Source organism: Ixodes scapularis, unplaced genomic scaffold (assembly GCF_016920785.2).
Source record: "Ixodes scapularis isolate PalLabHiFi unplaced genomic scaffold, ASM1692078v2 ptg000506l_1__unscaffolded, whole genome shotgun sequence".
In the NCBI taxonomy this organism is placed as follows: domain Eukaryota; kingdom Metazoa; phylum Arthropoda; class Arachnida; order Ixodida; family Ixodidae; genus Ixodes; species Ixodes scapularis.
In genome coordinates, this window is record NW_024609992.1 from 1 (window position 1) to 25,921 (window position 25,921).

At 48.8% G+C, this 25,921-nt stretch overlaps 1 protein-coding gene across 1 annotated transcript; it reads right to left on the minus strand.

Annotated features, from left to right (window-relative positions):
- Window positions 1-10,503: 10,503 nt before the first annotated feature.
- LOC115320865 lies at window positions 10,504-15,646 on the minus strand. Its single transcript, XM_040208322.1, is given in 4 exon segments — window positions 10,504-13,148; window positions 13,151-14,025; window positions 14,115-14,433; window positions 14,671-15,646. Coding segments are annotated over 4 exon segments (4,815 nt in total).
- Between the last annotated feature and the right edge of the window lie 10,275 nt (window positions 15,647-25,921).

A 25,921-nucleotide genomic window follows, 5' to 3' on the forward strand; every position in this document is an offset into this window, starting at 1 on the left:
GTGAGAAAAAAAACACAATAAATACATTATTTTGTATTCTGCAGATGGCAATGATATGTACTGTCCGTGGTGTTAATTTAAAAGCGATACCTCAAACAACTTAGACAAAAATAAATATCAAGTTTAGGGCATAATTGCATGTAGATACATGTTTGGACATTTCTTCAAAACTCACTTTGAATAACAATAATCACATCTTAAGACGGCACTTACCTAGGCTATACATAGATCATTCTTAAAGAAGTATAACACCTCTACCATAAATAGCTTCGGCTACAGCGCGCTTCAAATCTGGCACAAACGACGATCGTCAAAAACCCGTCGTCCTTCCTCGCCCCTTCGGGAATTTATTTCTTTAAAACTAAGCATGCCAGAACATTGAAACAAACGGCATTGTCTTTCGTAAGGAACGCAGCACCGCGTGTAAATGTTCGAGAAGAAAAAAATTACGAATGTACCTCACTACTTGAATTCAAATGAAACCGTCCGCTGGTCTTTCGAAGTTCGACGAACATCGAACTTTCACCTTAAAAGTTCGAAGTTCGTCGACCTTCTGACTTTTCACAATTCGAAACTTTTCGAGTTCTCTTGATAAATAAGTTCGAAAGTTCGAAATTCATCGAATTTTTTGGTCAGTCAAGTTCGGAAGTTCAACAAGCATCGAACTTTGCAGCGCAATAAGTTCGAAAGTTCGAAAAAGATCGAATTTTTTTGCGTAATAAGTTCGACGGTTCGAGAAGCGTCGAACTTCTTAGCTTAACAAGTTCGAAAATTCGACCTCCGTCGAATTTTACGATGTAGACAATTCGAAAAATCGAAATCTTTCGAATCTTTCGAACTGCTTGATTCGATCATCGAAACTTCGAATCGAAAAAAGTTCGCGGCATCCCTAGCGATTTCGTTAGAGGCTCACAAGCCAGTAGCTATCGTTTTACCTATTCAAGCATTAAAAACATAGTCAATCAATCAGTGAAGAATGTTATCAAACGTTGAAGAACATATATAAGACATGCCTTGTCAGCATTTTGCGAATGAAAAGGCTTTTGCACGACATAAACGTTTAAATTCATTTTCGCTGTAAGTCAGGGCGCAGCCGACATAACAGGCCAATGAGGCCAATCAAGCAGAGCCAGAAAACCCTATGTCACACAGCTCAACGTCCTATGCTGCGTTTTTTGTCCCCGGTCAAAGCAATCAAGCGCAAACCACGCACCATGGTCTTGCGCTTTTAGTATGCGTGTTTGTGCTTGTGTATCTTATAGTCTTTGACTGCATTTTGATTTATAATAAAACAAGCAATAGCAGACTTTTTTTCTTCAAGACGGGTAATCAGAAGGACGCTCTTATAACTCATCATTATGGTAGTAGTTTGATTAAACTTGATTACCAATTATCTGACCTTAGAAATAACCACCCTAATATTGTTGAAATAGTAGGCCGTGGTCGAAGATTCTGCATGTTCAAGAAAAGAGTAAAAGTATTTTTTAGCCCCAGTGGCTTAAAATTTGTTAGGTGAGTGGTTAGCAGATTTCCAAGTGCTTTTTATGGTGCTTTTGATATTTTTTGCACTATTAATTAGGTCTATTTATAATTTGATGTTGAAAAAAAATACCAACGTCTTATATGTATATATCTATATCTATATCTATATATATATATATATATATATATATATAAACCCTGAGCAATAGGACAGACATAACAATAAAACCAGCCGATAAAGGAGGAGCAATTGTGATTCTTAGCACTTCTGAATACATCGAGAAGGAAACCGCCAACTAAATGACTCAAAGTTTTATGAACCTCTCGCGGATGACCCTACGGTGCACCACACTCAGATTGTGACCTCGGTTCTTAAGGATCTCCTAGACGAGGGCAGAATAACTGCTAACGAACATAAATTAATGAAACCGGTACAGCCTTCTCCGGGCCGCTTCTACATGCTCCCTAAGATTCACAAACCTGGTAACCCAGGGCGTCCAATCATATCCGGGATAGGTACAGTAACCGAACCCATATCAGGATATGTAGACAGTTTAATTAAACATATACCTACAATTCTTGATTCGTACATTAAAGACACAACTCACGTCTTAAGAGAAATATCAAATTTATGCATACCAAAAGAATCATATCTCGTTACACTCGATGTGTCATCGCTGTATACGAATATTCCACATGATGATGGAATACTCTCTTTAATTGACATGTACGAACTCCACAAACAACCGGACACCCCAGATGGACACGTTGTCGCTACTCTAGCGAGGCTTGTCTTAGAACTAAACACATTCGAATTTAACAATAAATACTTTAGGCAGGTTAGTGGAACCGCGATGGGCACCAAAATGGCCCCGAACTATGCCAACATATTCATGGGAAAATTAGAATCTCAGTTCCTTTCTGAATGTCCCGTAAAGCCGCTAATATACAAAAGGTTTATAGATGATATATTTATTGTATGGTCGCACACTGAGGAGGAGCTGGTGGACTTCATAGGTCGATACAATGCTGCTCATCCGAGCATCCGCTTTACACATTCGTACTCTCAAACCGAAATAAACTTCCTAGACGTCAACGTTAAGATAGACGAAAGTAAACTCGCCACGAGCCTGTACCGTAAGCCCACAGATCGGCAGCAATACCTTCATTATCAAAGCGACCACCCACACCATTGCAAGAACAGCATTCCCTATAGCCAAGCTCATCGTTTCAAACGAATTTGTTCAAAAGAGACAGATTTTGATGCGAGCAGTCAAAATTTAAAGTCAGTGCTAGAGAAACAAAAGTATCCACCTCGTATAATCGACGATGCAATCAGAAAAGCCAAACAACTGAACCGCGCAGACCTCATCAGCCCGCGCCCCACGCAAAGCGCCACACAACGCACAAATCTATGTCTAACTTCTAGCATAAACCATCCTAATGTAAATAATGTCTTGAGACGACATTATAACATTCTCGAACAAAGCGAGCGCCTTAAACGCGCGTTTCCATCCGCCCCGGGGGTAGTCCACAGACGATCGCGTAACCTCAAAGACGCGCTAGTAAACTCTCGGATAAATTCATCGCCACCAACTAACGAATGTAGGCCTTGCAGGCACCCAGGATGTCTGCTCTGTAAACAGATGCAGCACACAAGCACGGCCAGCAGCACGCACTCGCAGTTCTCGATCAAAATTAAAGGGAACTTAACATGTGCCTCGTCGAATGTCATTTACTTATTCGAGTGTACGGTATGCAAAATGCAATACATAGGGCAGACTAGAACGGCATTTAGACTGCGCTTTAATAATCACAAATCTCACGCCATAAATCTTCCGGCACTGCCTTTATCCAAACATCTCGCTCTCCCAAAACATTCGTTTGATAAATTGTCAGTGACGCTCCTAGAATCTGGATTTAAATCAAATCGCGGACGTGAACAGCGTGAATCCTACCTAATTTACCGATTTAACACTAGTAAACAAGGAATAAATGAAAGCCCCGGTACTCTGGCATCGATTAAAATGCTAACAGACGAATAGCAACAGCAATCCAAAAACATTTTTTTTTGTAGATTTTGTTGTTAACAGTGGTACCGTGTCTGGGGCCGGAACTGGACCATCAACTTTTCTTTTATTTCCAGGTTCTGATATCAATTGCATTTCTTTTTACTTCTAGGTTTAACATTGTTCCCTTCCAGGTTTGACTCATGCATGCCTGCATGCACACAAGTGACCGCGCCGCCCTTTCTTTTTTTTTTTTTTTGAGACAGCACTTTAGTTTGCGCGTGTAACTTTCGTCTATTGTACGCTATCGTCTATATAGGTCACCGCTGCCGGCCCGGACACAAAGTCACCCTGCGCCCCCTCTCAAGAAGCTACAACCGTCATCCCGCCGTCCTTGAAACTTGGCACCGACCGTCAAGCTTCTTCATTATAATGCAATTAAATGCAAAGGTGCAAGCGAGCTGGACAAGAATGACGAAAATAAACCCTGGAGAAGGGGAACAAGAGGGACAAAGGACAAACACATATCTCCAAACACAGCTAGGTGACTGGTGCGCGACCGAAAAAATCCGCCTAGTCCGGGACCTCTCCATTACAGGTGGAGCGCTCTACCAACTGAGCTAACCAGGGGTTAGGCGTCAGTAGAGCAAACGGGTTTTATCAGCCGCCACCAGTCTAACACCAACAAGGGTGAAGCTTGCAATTTAAGGTTATGATTATAATGCAATTAAATGCAAAGGCATTTAATCCTTTGCATTTAATTGCATTATAATCATAACCTTAAATTGCAAGCTTCACCCTTGTTGGTGTTAGACTGGTGGCGGCTGATAAAACCCGTTTGCTCTACTGACGCCTAACCCCTGGTTAGCTCAGTTGGTAGAGCGCTCCACCTGTAATGGAGAGGTCCCGGGTTCGATACCCGGACCAGGCGGATTTTTTCGGTCGCGCACCAGTCACCTAGCTGTGTTTAGAGATATGTGTTTGTCCTTTGTCCCTCTTGTTCCCCTTCTCCAGGGTTTATTTTCGTCAAGCTTCTTCACCCGGATAAGAACTGCCCTATGCTTCCCTCTCTCGAAAGCTTCAACCGTCACCCCGCCGAAATTTGGACTCGACCGTAGCATTGTATAAATACCACCCGCGTTCATCTGTAAAAGTTCTTCCTGACGAAGGCCGGACTCCGGCCGAAACGTCGAAGATTAAATCGTCCGTTGTTGCTGTTTTTCACTAAGGGTTTTTTTTCTTCTCAGTTTTATATATATATATATATATCTATATATCTATATCTATATATATATATCTATATCTATATCTATATATCTATATATATATATATATATATATATATATATATATATATATATATATATATATATATATATATATATATATATATTCACAAAATATTTGCCCTTATAAAGTTGGTCGGAGAGGTCGCCAAAAAAGTGAGCTGCTGAAACGTTTCGAGCCTGGTAGGCTCTTCGTCAGTCTTGGCGACCTCTCCGACCAACTCCATAAGGGGAAACGGAACAAATGGTCCCGGAATAAATGGTCCCGGAACTAATGGTCCGAAGTACAAACTAGGGAAAAATGGTCCCAGATAAATATCGCCAATTTGGCTTTGCGTTTCCGGACAAATCCAATAAAATCCACTAGCACTCTCCGAATTTCGAGGCTGCCGGTTGCATGAACTCGACCGATTTTTATATTTTTCTGGGAAGCTCAGAAATGTTTTGCGCTATGGAAACCTAATGCACCTATAAAGGCATCGAGCTCCGCTCGTTATGTGTGCTACCACCACGCATCATGACGAGATGGAAGTAATTCGAGTGTTATTGCTTCAACAGGGGAGGCACTCACTTGATCGAATAACGTTTTAGCAAACGCCTACGTTTCACCGAATGGCACTTTAGCGAATAGTCGGCCGCCGCGAAGCGTCGTTTACGGGTGAGCCAAGGGGGTTAACATTTTTGTAACGAGCCGCAGCAGATTGTCGACACGAAGAGGCGTATAGGGTCACTAACTTAACAGTTAGGAGATAACTGTTGGAGAGTACTCAATTTGAAAATATTTCGCGATTCTAAACAAAATTAAGTTCAATATCCGACCACTTTCTTCGAGTTAACCGGCCTCAAAATACAGACGAGATCCCTCATTCCACCAGGACATCACTGATTACATAGCGGATGAAGTATATTGCATGGTATATCTTAGTTCCAAAACACTCTTCTGACGGGACCATTTTTTCCTACCTTGAACTTGGGACCATTAGTTCCGGGACCATTAGTTCCGGGACCATTTGTTCCGGGATCATTAGTTCCGGGACCATTAGTTCCGGGACCATTTGTTCCTAGACTCCTCCATAAGGGCAAATATTTTGTGAACATATTTCTCTTGAGTGCCTTCTTTTTGTCTCAGGTGCTGTTTATATATATAGAACTGAAACGGAAAAATCCTTAGTGAAAACAGCAACAACGGACGATTTATTCTTCGACGTTTCGGCCGGAGTCCGGCCTTCGTCAGGGAGAACTTTTACAGATTAACGCGGGTGGTATTTATACGATGCTACGGTCGAGTCCAAGTTTCAGAAACGGTGGGATGACGGTTGGAGGTTCCAAAGAAGCCTAGGAGGAGTTCCAGATGGGCAAACGTTTTATACAATACTAAGGTCGGGTCCAAATTTCGGCGGGGTGACGGTTGGAGCTTTCGTGAGAGGGAAGCGAGGACAGTTCGTATCCGGGTGAAGAAGCTTGCCGGTCGGGGCCAAGTTTCAGGGACGGTGGGATGACGGTTGTAGCTTCGTGAGAGGAAGCGCAGGGTGACTTTGTGTCCGGGCGGGCAGGGGTGACCTGGACGATAGCGTACAATCGACGAACGACACGCGCGCAAACTAAAATGCTGTCTAAAAAAAAAAAAGAAACGGCACGGTTATTTGTGTTGTTTTGTGAGTCATGCATGAGTTAGACCTGGAAGGGAACAATGTTAAACCTAGAAATACAAAGAAAGAGAATGAATATCAAAACCTGTAAATAAAAGAGAAAAGTTGATGGTCCAGTTCCGGCCACAAACACAGTACCACCGCCAACAATGAGGTCTGGGACCTGAAAAGATGTCCCCTGATCGCCGTTGCTATTCGTCTGTTAGCATTTTAATCGATGCCAGAGTACCGGCGCTTTCATTTATTCCTTGTTTAATAGCGTCGAATCGGTAAATTAGGTAGGACTCACGCTGTTCACGTTCGCGATTTGATTTAAATCCAGATTCTAGGAGCGTCAATGACAATTTATCAAACGAGTGTTCTGGCAGAGCGAGTTGTTTGGATAGAGGCAGTGTCGGAAGATTTATGGCGTGAGATTTGTGATCATTAAAGCGCAGTCTAAATGCCGTCTTAGTCTGCCTCATGTATTGCATTTTGCAAACCGTACACTCGAATAAGTACACGACATTCGACGAGACACATGTTAGGTGCCCTTTAATTTTGATCGAGAACTGCGAGTGCAATGCAATCAGAAAAGCCAAGCAACTGAGCCGAGCAGACCTTATCAGCCCGCGCCCCACGCAAAGCGACAAACAACGCACAAATCTATATCTAACTTATAGCATGAACCATCCTAATGTAAATAATATCTTAAGACGACATTATAGCATTCTCGAACAAAGCGAGCGCATTAAACGCGCGTTTCCATCCGCCCCTGGGGTAGTCCACAGACGATCGCGTAACCTCAAACACGCGCTAGTAAACTCTCGGGTAAATTCATCGCCGCCACCTAACGAATGCATGGCTTGCATGCACCCAGGGTGTCTGATCTGCAAACAAATGCAGCACACAAACACGGCCAGCAGCACGCACTCGCAGTGCTCGATCAAAATTAAAGGGCACCTAACATGTGTCTCGTCGAATGTCGTGTACTTATTCGAGTGTACGGTATGCAAAATGCAATACATCGGGCAGACTAGAACGGAATTTAGACTGCGCTTTAATAATCACACATCTCACGCCATAAATCTTCCGGCACTGCCTCTATCCAAACAACTCGCTCTGCCAGAACACTCGTTTGATAAATTGTCATTGACGCTCCTAGAATCTGGATTTAAATCAAATCGCGAACGTGAACAGCGTGAGTCCTACCTAATTTACCGATTCGACGCTATTAAACAAGGAATAAATGAAAGCGCCGGTACTCTGGCATCGATTAAAATGCTATCAGACGAATAGCAACGGCGATCAGGGGACATCTTTTCAGGTCCCAGACCTCATTGTTGGCGGTGGTACTGTGTTTGTGGCCGGAACTGGACCATCAACTTTTCTCTTTTATTTACAGGTTTTGATATTCATTCTCTTTCTTTGTATTTCTAGGTTTAACATTGTTCCCTTCCAGGTCTAACTCATGCATGACTCCGCCATTTTTTGGCTTTCGGCGGGTTCCTGAAAACTTGGATTCTTTAATTCATTGGATTAAGTACGGTTCATTCATCTGCACATATTCGTTTGTATATATATATATATATATATATATATATATATATATATATATATATATGAATCTGTTTGAATGCTACAGAAATGGAGAATTTTAAAGTAACGCTGACGTTGCATGTTAATGGATGTAATCTGAATGATGCCGATGTGAATGATTTCTATTTGAAACTTTTGATGAAGTTGATATTAATTAATGTGAATACGATGCTTAGCTAATGTCAATTTGATTATTTTATGCATAATTTCTTTTTATGCTGACACCGGTCCTGTACACCGTTGAATGCTGCAAAGAGGGGCTGATGGCATGGTCAGAAGACTTTTTAATGCGAAAAGAGTATTTGCCCCACTACGCGAAAAACCGGCGTCGGCAGCATGATTAAGCGATGGTACGAAAAATGGCCGACGGCGCAAAGAGTAAAAACACGTTAAAAATGTTCGGACTGACGTCACAATTTTCACGAAGGTTCCTATAAACAAAGTAAATGAATGGCTTTCGAAAGAAACTTTGGTGCATTTCGGTCTGGATGGGAATGGAAGCCGGGCCTCCGGGGTGAGAGACGGGCTCGCTTCCCCGACTCCACGGCGGCTCCGCGGTCCTGGCTGACATAGGTGTGCCTAGTGCGTGCGTCATTGCACACGTCACGTCGCAACCACCTGGCTGACTAAAGGTGTGCCCAAGTGCGTGCGTCACTGAACACGTGGCGGCGCAGCCAATGGGGAGAAGGTGGCGCCACGTCATGAGTGTATAACATGAGCGCGCTGTCTCCCGCGCGTCACACACCGAATCAGCAAGAATAACGCATGTCGAAAAAATAAATTGAAAACTTATCACCAAAGGGACTGCAATGCTTTCACATTCCCACACGTAAGAAATCATAAGTGTCTGTGCGGAATTTCCTTTTGTATTTTTTTGCCGCAGCCCCTCAGACACATGCATGTCTGGAAATAAGGATTATTATTATTATTGTTATTAACTCAGGCACACTTGTTGTCGTAATATTTATTTTTGTTTTTACAACATGTACACGGGAGAATCGCCAAGCGGTCTAGACCATCCAAAGTTCAGTGTGTCTTCACGTTTCCATGGCCGTCTGCACGTTCACGTTCAAACGGCAAAACACCGTAGACCGTCTTCTCTTTTCAAATGACAACGAACCGTAGACCACATGAAGTGGTGCATCTCGGCCATTTTTGTGCCCAATCGTTTTTTTATGCATTTTGAAGCGCGCGCAATCCGGTGTCACTCAGCTCAAGCGCGTAGCTTTGGCTGATGCGTAGACGCCATTTTACCGCGCAAGGAAGGAGATGCTGAAACGACTCCACGAGGGACATCAGCGAATTGGACGGTGCAGGCAGCGCGCGAAAGAAGCTCTCTGGTGGCCAGGACTGTCGTCCGAGCAGAGAAGGGTTGTCAATAACTGTGTTGTATGCACAAAGGTACGTCAACAAAACGCCGAGCCTCTCATGCCAACGGTGACGCCATCTCTGCCATGGCAAATGGTTGGGCTGGACTTGTTTCATCTGCGAGGCAAGGAGTATTTGCCCTGCGTTGACTACAGGTCTCGCTTTCCCGAGATCGCCTATCTATCGTCAACGAAAGCTGAGGCTGTCATCGAATGTCTGAAGAGCATATTCGCCCGCCATGGGATACCTGCAACGGTAGTAAGTGACAATGGACCACAGTTCTCCTGTGATGCTTTCGCAGAGTTTGCTCGGAACCACGGTTTCCTGCACACTACCAGCAGCCCTCGTCATCCTCAGGCGAATGGAGAAGCCGAGCGCACCGTGCAGACCATGAAGAATCTGTTTGAGAAAGCGGAGGACCCGTACTTAGCTTTACTTGCGTACCGGGATACCCCGGGTCCGACAGGGCGGTCTCCAGCCGAACTCCTCATGGGGCGACGTCTGCGGACGCGGATCCCGGTGTACCCAGCTCTTCTGACTCCCGGCCAAGTCAACGACAACGTCGCGACTGGACGCGACCGTCAAGTCAAAGAGCGCCAACGGGCACACTTCGACCGCCGACATGCAGCTCGACGGCTACCCAAACTGAGTCCCGGATCGCCTATGTGGTTGAAGGACCTCAAGTGTCCAGGAGAGGTCCTCCGTCAAGCAAACACGCCAAGGTCTTACTGGGTCAGAACCACAAGAGGGGACGTCCGTCCCAACCGAAGAGCCCTCAACCAAATTCCGGCTCATTCTGGTGAACGCGACGAGCTGGTATTGTGGCCAGCCAACACAACCGCTCCTGATGGACCTGCTTCACCCGGGGAAGACGTCATGGAGCACCCACCAACATTGCAGCAGGCTTCGGAGTCTCAGTCATCGACGCAAGACTGCAGAGTTCCCGTGGCGGTAACAAGGGCTGGAAGAAAAGTGTTTGCACCTTAGCGGTTTGGTGAATAACTACGAACTTCTCGAAACTCTTATTTATCCCCAGAGGGTTGTTGTTGTTGAAAAACTTTACTGAGTTGAAAGATTTAGGAAAGGGAAGGGGAGAAAGGGGAAGAAAAAGGAGAGAGTGGTTGTGTGCCCCTATTCCGGGGCTCCAAGTGCGGAGGGAACTCGGAGTGCTCGGGCCACGAGCAGCCTCTGCTCGCTAGCCGTCGCGTACTTGAGTCCCGCTTCCCACTCCTCGAGTTTGGGCTCCTCGACTGGAGCCAGTCCTGGGAGGTTCTTGCATGCCCAGACAACGTGATAAACGCCCACCCAGGGCTCACCACAGAAGGGACAGTCCGCCGTGGCGTACCGCTCTGGGTACCACAGATGCAGCTGGATCGGTGTGACGAACGTGTCCGTCTGAAGTCGTCTCCACGTGAACTCTTCTTCTTTGCTGAGACCTTTGGCCGGCCCAGGATATTCTACCCTATGTGTTCGTAGAGCCTTTAAGGCCTCACTGTAAGTGAGCGCACTGTCCAGATCCCTCTGGGGCAGAACCGAGTCCCGGTATAACGCACCTCGGGCCGCAGCATTCGCCGCCTCGTTTCCGACTTGCCCCATATGGCCGGGGGTCCAGATCAGATGTACTCCCTCTACTGCGGTTTTGCGGAGGAGCCTTAGAGCTGGTTGACCCACGACCCCTCGCGCAAAGTTTTGACAAGCTCTTTGTGAATCCGAAATTATCGTCGCACGAGGATTGCAAACCACCGCCAATGCTATGGCCGCCTCCTCCACTTGTTCAACCATCTGCGCTCGTATGGAGGCGACGCGTCTGATCTGCCCTTGCGCACTGGCCACCGCTATTGCAGCCACCCCCAGCACTGGACCGGCCCCATCCACGTACAGGGTTCCCTCTCTGCTGTCCCAGGAACGCGCTAGGGCCACCGCTCGCGCTTGTCTCCGTTCCGCATTCCTATCCGGGTGCATGTTGCGGGGGATTCTACTGATCGTGAATCTCTGCCGGGTCTCAGCCGGCAGCTCTTCCCCCGCGTCTCCGGGCCCGTGAGAACCGCCGGGTACTGCCATTCCCAGTTTGTCCAGAAGCCACGCTCCATTCACTGTGGAAGAGAGTCGCTTCAGCTGTGACACTAGTTGAGCTTCATGAAGTTCTTCTATGGTGTTATGCACCCCAAGTTTAAGCAGTTTCTCGGTCGCCGTACGCTCCGGTAGCCCCAGCGCGTTTTTGTACGCTCTCCTTATCAGTACGTTTAGCTTTTGCATCTCCGCCTTGTTCAAGTTCAGGTACGGAGTGCCGTACGTCAGTCTGTCAATAATGAAGGCCTGGACCAACTGTATTGCCTCTTGCTCCTTTATACCGTGTCTACGGTTCCTAATTCGCCTCATCATACCGCACACCTGCGTGGTCATGGCGTCCAGTCTGTCGATAGTCGACTTGTTCCCCCTCCCCTGTTGTAGAAGCTGGCCCAGAGTCCGAACCTCCGCTGGTTTTGGGACCCGGACCCCATCTATCACCACGTCAATGTGATCGACTAGCTTATCGCGAGGGTTTCGGAAGACAAGAAGCTCAGATTTCTCCGGGGCGCACTTAAGCCCGCATCTCATAACGTACTCTCCGACGATATCCGCCGCCGCCTGAAGCTTCTCTTCTATTTCCGCGTCACTGCCCTCCCTGCACCACAGGGTGATGTCATCCGCGTAGATGGCATGCTCCACGTTCGGAACCGCCCTCAGCGCTTCTGGTAGACCCCGCAGCGCAAGGTTGAACAGCAACGGGGAAAGTACTGCCCCTTGCGGCGTACCCCTGGAACCCAGTCTGTATGTCCCAGATTGCATACTTCCCAACGTCAACGTGGCTGTCCTGTCCGTCAAGAAACTGCGGACATATTCGAAGGTTCTTCTCCCGCAGTTAACTGTGCTGAGACCCCTAAGTATGCTTTCGTGCGAAACATTATCAAACGCGCCTTTCAAGTCTAAAGCTAGAAGGCATCTCGTTTGGCCGCTCCTCGGATTCTCCAGTATATCCTTATATATCCACAAGAGTATGTCCTGCGTCGAGGTGTGAGGTCTGAACCCGAACTGCGTGTTCGGAAGGAGTTGTTCCTTGTCTAGATATTTCATAACCCTGGAGTTTATGACTCGTTCAAACGCCTTGCCCAGGCAAGATGTAAGCGAAATCGGCCGCAGATTTTCTAGCTTGAGCTCCTTTTTGGGTTTTGGAATGAAGCGAATGTCAGCAACCTTCCAACTATCTGGAGTAAGCCCGCGCTCCCAGAAATGTTCGTTGAAATGGCGTACCAGCTCTTTCAGGTCCCCTTCCCCTAGGTTGTAGAGGAGTTTCGCTGTGAGGGAGTCCGGTCCGGGTGCTGCGCCCTTCCTCATAACCCCGAGCTCATACTCCAATTCCGCGACAGTAATTGGCCTGTCTAATTCAGGGTTTTCCTGCCCTTCATACTCCACGATTTCTCCTGTGGATTGCAAACACAAATACCTTTCCGCCAGCCGATCCATGATCTGCTTGCGGTCCCCGGGTAACTTATGTATCAGTTCCGCTAAACGGCCGCCCGTCACCGCCTTTGCCCTACTCGGATCGATTAAGGCCCTAAGCATCCTCCATGCCTGAGCCGTGCCTAGGCTTCCCCGTATAGAGTCACACAGGCCATACCAGTTCTTCCTAGCCAAGTCCACCGCATAGTCCTCGGCCAGCTTTGTGAGTGCTTGAATCCTCTTCCTCAGCTTCTTGTTGTAGCGCTGTTTCTTCCATCTCCTGGTCAGCCCGCGTGTGCTTCCCAAAGATGAAGCAGACGCGTGTCCACTGCTGGGGTCTTCTCTGAGAGTTCAACTTCAGCCACGAACGGCTTGACACTGGCGATCACCTCCGAAGACCAATCCTCGATGTTCTCGATGCTAGCTGCACCTTTCCCTCTCTGTTTTCGCCATCGGTCCCAATCCGTTATTCTTGCCTTTCCCGTCTTTCTTGTGTATCCGGACTCGTGAATAGTCGTTTCGAGGATACAATGATCGCTACCGAGTTGCTCCATGAGGTTAGTCCACTCAGCGTTCGCCACGTTCTTCACAAGCGTCAGGTCCGGACAGGTGTCTCTGCATGAGCTCGTGCCCGTCCTGGTTGGCTGATCAACCTCGGTAAGCAATGTTAGGCGTTCCTGGTTGATGCTTTCCGCCAGCCTTCTGCCTTTCGGAGAAACGTACTTGTAACCCCATCCCGGGTGAGGGGCGTTGAAGTCTCCCGCAATAACCACAGGGTCCTTCCCCGCCTCCTTGACCACCTTCGCGATGAGCCGCCTGTAGTCCGTCTTATGGTTCTTTGGATTTCCATACACGTTCACCACATGTACACCCCGATCCCCTTTTTTCACTGGGATGATCACAATGTGACAGCACGACACCTCACAGCCATCCAAGTCTAGTCTCGTGGTTGCGTAGGTCTTGTGCACAAGCGTCGCGACGTATTGGTCGCCCTCAATTGTAGCATAGTCTTTGATCTTCACTGGTTTCTTGCCCGGCTCCTGCAGCAGTATCACCGCCGGGGGATTGGGTTCAAGCGACACCCTCAGGCTAAGGCTCGCCTGTTTCCGACCCATCCCCCTGCAGTTCCACTGCCACACTTTCAAACTTGGCTTCGCTGACTTGCGCATGATTCTGCATCCGAAATTTCTGCGTCCCGTAGAGGCTCGCCCGTTTTTCTCCGCTTCGAGATGAACTGCCTGAAGAGTCTCTCTTGGTTTTGCTCAAGAGTCTTTCCTAATTTCTCCAGCTCAGTGACCCTGCATGTCAGCTGCACCAGTTGGCTGGTGAAGAATTCTTGAAGTCCCTGGATCGCCCGCTGAACGGTCGTCTCCACGATCGCTTGTACTTGCTCTGCCGAGACTCCCCCGGTTCTTTCTCTTTTGTTCCAAAGTTCCTCTATGGTCTTTTTGCAGTGGGTCACGTTCCTCCGCAGGTCTTGTATCGCTCCGTTGCTGCTCGCCCCTCCACCTTTGGGCTGGGACGTGCTCCTCGACTCCTGATCCCCGACCCTTTGGAGTTCCGGCCACTTCTTGCGATTGCCTGGATCAGTGAAGATCCCTTCCATAGAGGTGCTTCGCTTGCTCTTTTTTCGCTTGCCCTTTTGCCGGCGCCGCTTGGATGTAGTCATATCTCGAGACGCGCTTCTCCCACAGCTGGCGGACCGGCTGCGCGAGCGGGTGCGCGAGTCTGACACGCTCCGTCCCGACTCTCTCGAAAGCCACCGCACGTGCTGCGCGCCGTCGCGACGTCTCCCCCGACTCCGTCTAGGCTCCCTGCTTTTAGTCTCCTTGTAGAACTTCTCCGGGCAGTGTCTGTCGTAGGTCTTGTGGGCCCCCCCGCACAAGGCACACTTCGGCACACACTCATGGTCCTCACCGACCTCAGTGGCCCTGCACGCCGAGCACGCAAATCCTTCCGGCTTGCTGCATACGTCGGTCCGATGGCCCACTTCACCACAGTTCAGACAAGCCGCCCTAGTCTTCTTATAGATAAAGCAGGGAGTCTCAAGCCAATTGAAGCTCACCGTGAACGGTACCTTCTTCCCCGCAAATACGATTACCGCAGACTGTGACTTCCCTAGCCTCCTTGCTTCTAGAACTTCGTATCCCACAGCTCTGGTTTTCTGTCGAATCTGTTCGTTAGTCAAGTCAGGCCGGACACCGTGCATGACGCCGCGGCACGCATCTTCGCTCGGGGAGACATGATACGCTTCGGCGTCTAGCACGCCGACAGGAAAATTCAGTTTCTTGATACCTGCGACGGCTTCCGCTTCGCTCCATTCGTCCGTACAAACCATGATTGTATTCTGTGCTTCCAGCAGCCTTACGACCGTCTTCTCGTCCAATCCTCTCGGCAGGGAGCTCTGGACCGCTTCCCCGATCAGGCTCCTGTACCGCTTCAGGTCCACCGCGACCCGATGAGGTTTGATAATGACCTTGTGCTTGTAGACTCTGAGACTGGGCAACCTCAGAGTTTTCCTCGACTTGAAATTCTCCGCCGTTGTTCCCCCGGCTTCATCTCGAACTTGTTTCTCGAGGCCTTGTGTCTCCCTCTTGCTCTTTTTCTTCTGCATCAGTACTTGCACCCAGCCGTTGCCGGGTCCTCCGTCCTCCTGGTCCCCCAAGGTGGCATCCTTGATTCCATCATCCCGGAGTGGCCGCTGCGCCGGGTTGATAAATCCATGCGCCACCTCGTCTGGGTTATAGCCGATCACTCGACCGGTACCTGGAGTTTCTTGGGTCCTTGTATCCATCCTTCAGCCTTCAGCCCCCACCAGGACGGCGACCGCCACGCGATAGGCCTAGCTAGGCGGCCGCTCCGAGAAGCTCGGTGCGGCGCGCCCTGCGGCGCGAAGCCTAACGAGTGTTAACAGGCCCTCCGTGGGCCAGAATCGTGACAATGTCCTTGAAATGAGAAAGATTCGGCTCACCGGCATGAAAGTGGTATCGAGCGAAACCGGAACGTTAGCTCTGTCTTCTCCAACACTTTTCACCGCACAGAAAAGGAATTTTCCAAGAAAAAGGACGATTTTCTGCGGAGCCCATAGAACATGCGTCCGCTCTCAGCACGTGCGTGCACGCGCTCCCCCAGAGGGAGATGTAGCGTGAGCCTCTTTTGAACTTTCCGCTTTCTATAAGCGAAGCACGGACGCGCGTGCCTTGGTGCCCGTGACTTGTGCAGGGGCACGAGGGAATAAACATTCCTTTAGGTTTGCCGTGAAGCCTAGTTCACATGCAGCGGTTTTGGCCCTAGAGCGGCGCGATTTCTGCCGTCGCGGCGCTCTGGCCAGCACCAGCAATTCTGCGGCACGAGCGCCGCGACGGCAGGAATCGCGCCGCTTTAACCCCCCATTCACACTGAAAGCGGATCCGCGTTCGCGAAGCGGTTGCGAACGCGGTTGTATAAAGATCCAGTGCAATTGCAGGCGCATTTGATGTCATCAAATGCGCGTGCAATTGTACTGAATCCTTATACAACCGCGTTCGCAACCGCTTTGCGAACGCGGATCCGCCTCCAGTGTGAATGAGCCCTAAGCGTGTTTCACATGCAGCGATTTAAGCGGCGCGATTTCTGCCGTCGCGGCGCTCGTGCCCCAGAATTGCTAGTGCTGGCCAGAGCGCCGCGACGGCAGAAATCGCGCCGCTCTAGGGCCAAAACCGCTGCATGTGAACTAGGCTTTAGGGCCAAAATCGCTGCATGTGAAACAGGCTTGACACGGATTCAGTCGCATTTCTTTCAGGTGCCACCGAGCACCGATACAAGATGCGCGAGGAAACTTCACGAGTAGTGATCCTGGGCGTCTCAGCTGAGACCCTGAGACTGAGTGAAAGAAAGCAGTGCACAGGGTGGGGCGCGCGACTGTCTTGAGACGGGGCTTGAGTCCCGCTCAGCTCGAGCGCTGGCTTTGGAATTGCTTTCTTTCCCAAAGTCTCAGCTGAGACGCTGTTTCTAGCAAGTCGAACCTGGTTGCTTATAATTAGTTGCAAGGGACAAGAGCCGTGGTTGGTGTAAAGCGCAAAGTGGAAGCTTAGAGTCGTTGCATTATTAAACCAACACCATTAAAGTTGATCGTCTGACAGTGTTCTTATTTGAATAAATGAAATAAAAATTAATCCAAAGAAAGATGAGCCTAGGGAGGGTTTCGCACATGTGCAACGCTTTTGATAGAGCACTGCATGGAAAGGGGGTTTATTAGACCCTTTTTCTGAGCCTCGAATTTGAGCCACGATGACTGGTTGTTTGTTGCCTTACCATGAGGACCAGTCACTGCGGTTTACACATAACACTCTCAGTAAGTTCTCTACGAGTAGAGTAACGTTAAAACTGAAAATCTAAAATCCCTGCACGATGGCGAACAAAACAAAACCAGAACGGTTGGAAAGCTGGAACCTTAAAAAAAAGTAAAAATCTTGGAGTGAAGGGAAAAAAATTCCCCTTTGTCGTCACCATCATGTGGAGTTCAATATTCGCACCTTTCATGGTGTCGGAACATGGCGGGCAGCATTGAATAGCTTATTTATATTCAGAAGATGTTTTCAAGAGCTTGCTCGTGCCCTGGATTTTTTTTTCTTTTTCTTTTTCTTGCAAGATTATTTACTCATTGCAAGAACAAAGGAGTAGCGCGAGGAAATATTTGAGAAAAGAATCCTCTGCGTCAGGGACAGAATCAGCGCCACTTTTCCTGAACTTCTCAACCTCGAATTTCAGCCACCTTTCAAAAGATGGCGCAAGTGCGCGTCGTCTGCTTCAACAAAGGTTCTTTTTATTATTAGCGGCGAGATGTTTTGGTGGCGCCCTCCTACGGTTCCCCCTTGTGACGTCATTACCTTGCAAACAAGAAGTTCGATGGTGTTTGTTATTAGCATGATGGAAGCTTGAAATCATAGCCCTCTCAAAGCAACACTGCCAACACCGTCAAAATTAAAGTTCTTTCATTCGTCTTATTTCCGTCGATGATAAATCCTTTTCTGACGTCATATTCAGCGTTCGGCCAATCGTAGAAGGCCGACTACAGCGACCCTTTCGGTCGCGCACGTCGCCAATTGAGGACAATTAGTATGCTTAAAAAAAATTACAATCATAGAAAGTGATTTTAATTAGAACGATAAAAGCTCTAATTAAAGAATCGTTGTTCAAATAGCTGTCCTCTTCTCTGAAAACGGTCTCTTGCGTACAGAGTCGAGCTTCAAAATAGTCCCATGATTTAAAATTATTTTAAACAAATCTAAATATGAATACAAAAATAAAAAGCGCTTACAGTGAACTAGCTCAGTTCCTCTAGCATGCAATTAAAAACAATTAGATAAGATGCCAGAACGCTGTCTGAGAAAACCACGAACGCGTTAAGGGAATTCTTTGAAATTTTATCGCAATCAAGTTGTGTTTACAAGAAAAAGAGTGGCGTTGCACTTCTAATATTTTGTATGCTGAGTTCCTATGTTTACCACAAGCGTACCCTTAAATGTCGTTGCTGCGTTATGATGTGAAACTGAGTTATGAGACTTCGAAATCGCATAAAAAAGGCTCTTTTTGAATAAATATTAAAAAAATGTGAGTGTGCTAATTAGGAAAAACACGTATACGCGGAACTAGACGAGTCCTTCCTCTATTCAATAAAAAAAAAAAAAATAAGAACGCGTCTTGGATGCATTACAAGTCTAGAAACTTAGAATGCACAGAGGTATGTCTTTGAAAATATCAAAAGCTTGCACTTTTTGTTTTATTATTGTGCTTTAAGTTTTGAAACATGCGTATCATATTTTCCACTTAAAGAGTAATGATGAATTTGACATTTATTTTCAAAACGAACAAAATATGTAACACCCGCACAAAAGCTCCATCTGCACCGCAAACAGGAGCGTTAGCACAGCTGCCACCGGTGTTATGGTTAAGGCCGTGGGACCGCAGCCTTAAAAAAAGCATTCTTGCCTTTTATGTCAAATGACTGAAAAGGCAAGAAAAGGCAAGAAACTGTTTTCCTAGCAGAAAACAGTTTCTGTTCCTAGAAAGGTAAACAGAGCTTTTGTAAAAAAAGCCCATTTCTGTTATGGAAGTTTGTGAAAAGCAGTGTCTTTTCCAGGTTGCAAAAGTTTTAGAGCGTTAAATACCAGCAACTGCGTCGCTCGTATTTACCTCGCCATTCAAGGTCTTAAAAAAAAGTGTAGCACTTACACCCCTTGTCACATATTGCCACGCTCGTCGCCGAGCGAGCGCGTGCGTGGCCGAGGTGTTGCCGTACGTCACATTTGCCTACAGCGCGGCCATGCAAGAGACCACCGGGGTGACACCCTTTCAACTGGTCGCAAAGTAACGACCAATGCTGGACGCGATATTACCCCGCGAATCGGCTGTCGAGGGAAGCGACAGCGCACAGGTGGTTGACCGACGGGCAGAAGGAGTCGGTCAGCTCGCCAGACTATGGCTTCAAGCCCAACAACGTGTCGACACTGGCCGCCACAACCTTCGTCGTCTGGACGTCCACTTCCAGCCCGGAGACAGGGTGCGGGTGTGGACACCGATCCGCCGCCGTGGTCTCAGCGAGAAACCCCTGAAGCGCTACTTCGGACCCTACAGAGTGCTTCGTCGACTCGGGGATCTGAACTACGAGGTGGTGCCCGGCGGAACACGGACTTCATGACGCCGACTTCCAAGACAGGAAGTCATCCACGTCGTGCACCTCAAGCCGTACTACGATAGATAGGACTATGAATTGCATTTCGTACTACGCTTGCTAGGATTGTGTTGTACAAGTCCCGGTAGTTTGGCATTATTTTTGTCTGTTTTGCTGCTTTGTTTTATGGCACTCGCATCAAGACGATGCGCTTTTAAAAGGTTGAGAGTAATGCCACGCGCGTCGCCGAGCGAGCGCTTGCGTGGCCGAATGGTTACCACGCCTGACTGTAGCGCGGATTGTCGTTTGATTCCAGTCCGTGGAATGTCCTTTTACCTATTCTTTCAACTTGGCGTTCTTACGAGAACGCCAAGTTGAAAGAATAGATAAAAGGACGTTCGAGAAAATTCTCGTCTGATCGAGTTTCGATTGTTCTACGCGCCGAATGCTCTACGCCGAATGTTCCAGAAACCCATGATGAAGGGACTCCCCGCATGGCGAGCGGAGTCAGTCTCGCCCCAGCGTTCGATCCTGCTGTTACGCCGCTATCGACGCCCGCGACTCTCTATTGTTATCTTCTGTTTCCTTTTTTTTGTTTTGGGCACAAGTTCGCCCCATTAAACGTTTAATTTATTTTAGTTTTCGTCGTCTCATCAATAGTCATTTGTGACATTTTTGGTGGAGATGCGGGGTAACGCATGTTTGTTCAGCGTACCCCTACAAGGGCCCGCAGTGCAAGTCCGATTCCAAGCCCGTCGAGAAGACCGCTTTACGAGGAACGTGAATCTCGGGCCGGCCGCCGCATTCAGGGAGATGCTCCTGAATTGGGTTTGCTGCCGGACAAGCCCAAGCCAAGGAAGACGACGATGGCCAACCAGTCGCAGACCCCGACCGCTTCTGCCGTCATCTACCTGCCCGTCGCACCACGGACGGCTGCTCCGTTCCACTGTGAACTTCACGAAGACGTCGAAGATTGGGTCGACCAGGGTCGCTAAACTCGTCAAGCACAACTTTGTGTCCCAAAGTTGCGGAACGCGCTAATTGGACTCTCGCGACGCTGACGTCGCGCCGAGCGAGGTGTCAATCATTCGAAGCAAAGTTCATCGAGGCGCGCGTGCGGCGCGTGAGGGGCGCGAGGAGCCCACTGATTGAACGGCTTCGCCGATGACGTAGCGCCCGTTTGTCCCTACATCCCTACGCCAAGCTAAAATTAATGCTTTGCAGATTGTCCCTAGGCGACCTGCTGACGCTCAAAATACCTCCGAAGTTTGTGTTAAAAAGAAACCTCGTTTGTCGGAGTTGTCGCTGACGTCAAAGTGACGTTTCCGAACTTTGCGAGAGCCGTGGTTTGAGCTCGAGATCTTCGCTTCGGATCGAGGCGAAGTTAAACTTTGTCAACATGGCGGTGCCGTACGCTGCGGCCGAGCTTATCTTCCGCCACCGTCGGCGTCACTACTGAGACCACTGGGGACGCCTTTCAACTCCCCGACGATGACTTTCGGCGACAGTACCGGCTATCGAAAGCTGTTGTGCGTTGACTCTGCGACGAGCTTCGTTCGCCGCCTCAGACCGTGGAACAACAAGTTCTCTGCGCGCTCCGGTTCTTCGGAACCGGTAGCTTTCAAGGCATGGTGGCGACTGACGAGCGCCTGTCAGTCTCCCACATGACTGTGAACCGGGCTGTCAGAGTTTTTTCGGCTGCCATCGCTTTTTTTTTTATTTTATTTTTTCTGTAATATCCGAAGAGGTACTAATAAGCTGGTATACAATTCAGAATGTTGGAAAACAAACAAGAACCGGGGTAATTCTTGGGTAGGGTCGAGTCTGCCGGCAGCCGGCAGAATTATTTCCCCGAAATTCAACTGGCAGTCGTCACCAGTGTTGTACGGAACGGCGTTCCAAGGAACGGCGTTCCTGGAACGCGTTCCTTTTAGGAGGAACGAAGGAACGCCGCCGTTCCATTTTGCATCGCTGGAACTGGAACGGGAACGCGTTACATTTTTACTGGAACGGAAGAAGTAACGGCGTTCCTTTTTTTCGTCCAGTGGGGTAATTTTTAATTTATTTCTAACAGGGAAAATATGAAAGTACAAAAACAATGCCTTTACAAGGTGCAGGATCTCTTTAACTTTTTGGCTACTAATCTTATGGATTATTTAGTGTGGTCCTCGCTTGCTAAGAGTTTCGGGTGCAGGAGAGCTGGTGGGTATTGATACTTTTTTGAGTGCCCGAAACTGCGGTACAAAAAGCAAAACTTTTAGTCGTAGGAAAAGACAAAGAAAGAGGGTTGTTTCAAACTCAGCTACTTTCTTTGGTTCCACGAATCCACACCAAGAAATCTTATTCCGACTACAGCCATTTTTGAACTTCAATAACGAGACCTCCAATTACAACAAGATCATAGATTGCTATATATCGAACTCACCCTTGTATCCCAAACATTATTCACTTAAAAGGAAGGGAACGACGACGACGACGAGGTTAGCATCCTGTCCTGATACCTGCTCCTGATCTGAATCAATCTAAGTAATCTGCAGTTTGTTCCATTAGCCTGTTTTATAACACTGATACGAACAGAAAAGGCCGGCAGTCCTCTAGGGTGGATTTTGGATGGCCTAGCCATCTGCCTTCAACCCAGTGAGGCATGTCCATGCCTGTTCCGCTGGGCGACCTTACGCCTGTTCTATCTCCTGCGCTTCTGACCAATGATGTTTTGGGGAACGGACCGCCTGTCTCACAAGACAGTGCCCAGCCCACTCCAATCAATGCGACGATCCCGATCAACGGAGGTCTCAGCATACCTTCAGCGCTGCCTCATGAAGAGCAATCAAGCGATATGCCGTACCAGGAGGTCACCTCAGGTAAACGGAAACGTTGCAGAGACATCGACACGAAGTCGAAGCCGACCACCGGTCTCGTCGTCCTGTTTACCCCGGTCGATCCGACAGTGAGCGTCGAATCCATCAACTCACCGCGCCTCTCGGACACCTTCCAGGAACTGGCGCCTTCCTGCATCATTGAGGTGCGCCCAAACAAGTGGAAAAACGTGATTGCCGTTGACACCCGAAACGGTCAGACCACGCAATTGCTCTTGAAGTTGACCACCCTTTGCGGTATAAAAGTACGAGCTTTTGAACCAAGGGGGAAGACCTCCAGTGTCGGTGTTATTCACGACGTTGATCCAGAACTTACTGACGCTGTGTTACTTGCGTCAATGCGCTCAGACGCGCCCATAAAGGAGGTGCGCCGTCTTGGTAAGTCGCGCACCGTTCGTATTGAATTTCAATCACCGACGCTGCCAGAACATGCCTATGTTGGATTGGTCCGACACCAAGTCACTCTGCATGTCAACAGCCCTCTGCAGTGCAAGAAATGTGGTCATTTTGGCCACGTGTCTGCGTCGTGCAAGCGAGAGGTACAATGTCTCCGGTGCGCAAAGCCACACTCCACTGACAAATGCGACGCCCCCAGCCCGTGCTGCATTAACTGTAAGAAATCCCACGAGACAACGTCAATGCGTTGCTCCCAGTGGCAGAAACAGCGAAGTATCTGCCGCTATAGTTGCGAGAATAACATCCCCTTTGCTGAAGCTCGAGCTGAGGTCAACAAGAGTCACGGAAGCAAGGCTAATGTATCTAAGCAAACCCTGCAAGAAGACCCAGCAGCAACTGGGGACCTTGCCGCCTCGGACAAGCCACGGCATCCGAGACGTTCCAGACGTCGCTCGTCAGACCACCGACAACCATCATCGCAAGATCCTGCTGAAGAGAAGGTGAGCTCCATGGAAACAGAGATGCCTACCAACGATGTCTGTTCTGTGTCGGCCCCGGCTCTGGTATCAATTCCAGAACTAAACCTTCCACACACCTACGCCGAGGCACTACGCAGTGAACCTAGGCTGCCTACAGCTGCTACTGCCTCTGCTCAAATACCTCTAGCTCCTGAAGCATCACATTGCAGAACAGCTTCTGAAGGTCCACGCAGTACAACGCTGTCCGCCTTGATTCGCCTTGCGATTTCCACCGCACGGGAATTTATTTCCATCATGACGTTCCCAGGGGCGCGTACACTGCTGCAAATTCTCTCCTTCATTGAGCCACTTATCGACAGCATTCTAAAATGAACCCAACTTATATATTTCTTTTCCTAATAACAATTCAACATTTATCTTCATACACGTACAGCGTGGCAACACAGGTAAAGAATAAAGCCAAGCCGATCATACCTACAGTTCTACAGTGGAACGCTCGTGGCCTTCGAACACGTCTCCCTGACCTCAGACAGCATCTCTTCTTGAATCCTGTGGACGTTCTTGCCATACAAGAGCCATTAACGAAACCTGGGGACTTTAGACTCTCACCATACGTGATTTACAGCAGTGCGCCGGCGCTAGCAAATGGACGAAGCCGAGCGCTACTGCTGGTGAAAGCTGGACTCTCGCATAACCACGTCGATCTCTCTGCGTTTTCCTCACACAGCGCAGAATACGTGGCCGCCACGATTCGCGTTCGTGGGGTGGAGTTCACAGTGGTGTCTGTGTACGTGGCTCCGGGTTCCACAGCCGACTGGGACGCAAGAATCTTGAGGGACATAGCGCGTCAATGTCCCGGCAGACTTTTATTTTGCGGGGACTTCAACGCCCACAATACCACATGGGGTGATAATCGGACCACACCAAGGGGGTCAGCACTTGAGGAGGTTACCACCTCCCTTGGCCTGGAGGCCCTTAACGACGGCTCTGAAACATTTGTCCGGCAGGGTGTCCACGGCAGTGTTCTAGATCTGACCTTCGCACCACGGGACATTGCAGCCTCTTGGACAGTAATGGCAGACACGTGGGGGAGCGATCATGTCCCAATCATGGTAGTATCACCTCATACGAGAACCAGGAAGTACAAGAAGTACGAAGTTACACACTGGGATCTATTCCGCCAACATCTCAGCAAAGCCCTGGAACATGGACCAATGAACGATCTTGGCACAGCAATCACGAACGCCCTCAGCCTATCAACGAGAACAGTCAATTTGCCAATCCAAAGGCCTGCACCGGATTTGGAATACCTCAACCTGCGCGCTGCTCGCAGGAGAGCCCAGCGGAAAGCTCGCCGAACGAACATTGCAGCTGACTGGCAGCACCACCGGAAGATTGACGCGAAATTTCGCCGACATACGACACGACTTCAACGTAAGCAATGGACCAGCTATGCGCCTCTTTCGCATCCCCAGGAGGCCTCACTAAAGCGTGGAAAATAGCCAGAGCACTCTCTGCGGAAAAAGTGCCGACACACCCTTCTGCTGGACTCGCCATTTCTCTACAGCTAACACTAGAGGCGACTGCAGAGCTCCTTGCCGACGAATTTTCTAGAAATATCCCGTCACCTGCGGGGTATCGTCCCTTCACCATTTCACCCCCGGATGGCCCTCCTCCTATTTATTTTGACACGGATTTCACAGTTGACGAGCTGAAGGCAGCCCTTGTGCAATGCACGCGCCGCAGTGCTCCAGGACCAGACGGTGTCACGTATCAAGCCCTACGCAACATCGACGAGTGTCATTACCCTAATCTTCTTCAGGCGCTCAATCATGTGTGGCAAACTTCAGAGATTCCCGATGCCTGGAAGCTCTCGCACGTGATACCAATACCCAAGTCTGGCAAACCGCTCACGTCACCCGAGTCGTATAGGCCAATTTCGCTGACCAGCTGCGTTGGAAAGCTTCTCGAAAGGCTAGTCCTCAGGCGCCTAACTTGGCATCTGGACGCAACAAAGGCTCTACCTGGTCAACTTTCTGGATTCAGAAGACACCGCTGCACAGCGGATGCTATCTGCGATATTGTATCTGCACTGGAAGAGGCCCGCGCGACCCGCCAAGTGATGTACTGCGTGTTTTTGGACATACGCAAAGCATTTGATGCTTTACCTCATGACACAATTCTTCACCAACTCAGCAATTTTGGAATATCAGGCCGGGCTTATAACTACATCCGCGCCTTCCTTCAAAACCGATCATTTGTCGTCAAGGTCCCCAATGCCACGAGTACTCCAAGACATGTCACACAGGGAGTACCGCAAGGGAGTGTGATTAGCCCGTTTCTCTTTAACTTGGCGATGGCATCCCTCCCTGGAGTCATACCACAAACAGACAACCCTCTGGATCCGCGCGTCAATATTGCAATATATGCAGACGATGTGGCAATATGGGCGGTAGGAACCACAGATAAGGCAAAACTCACCGGCCAAACTTTGCAGGTAGCGCTGGACAAAACGGTGGCAGAAATTTCGCGCCTTGGACTGACCCTATCCGCGCAAAAATCAACCCTGCTTTTCAGCCACCCTACCTATGCAAGACAGACTCATCATATCCTTATTGAAGGCACTGAGGTGACAAGAGAGAAAACGCACCTCTACCTTGGGCATC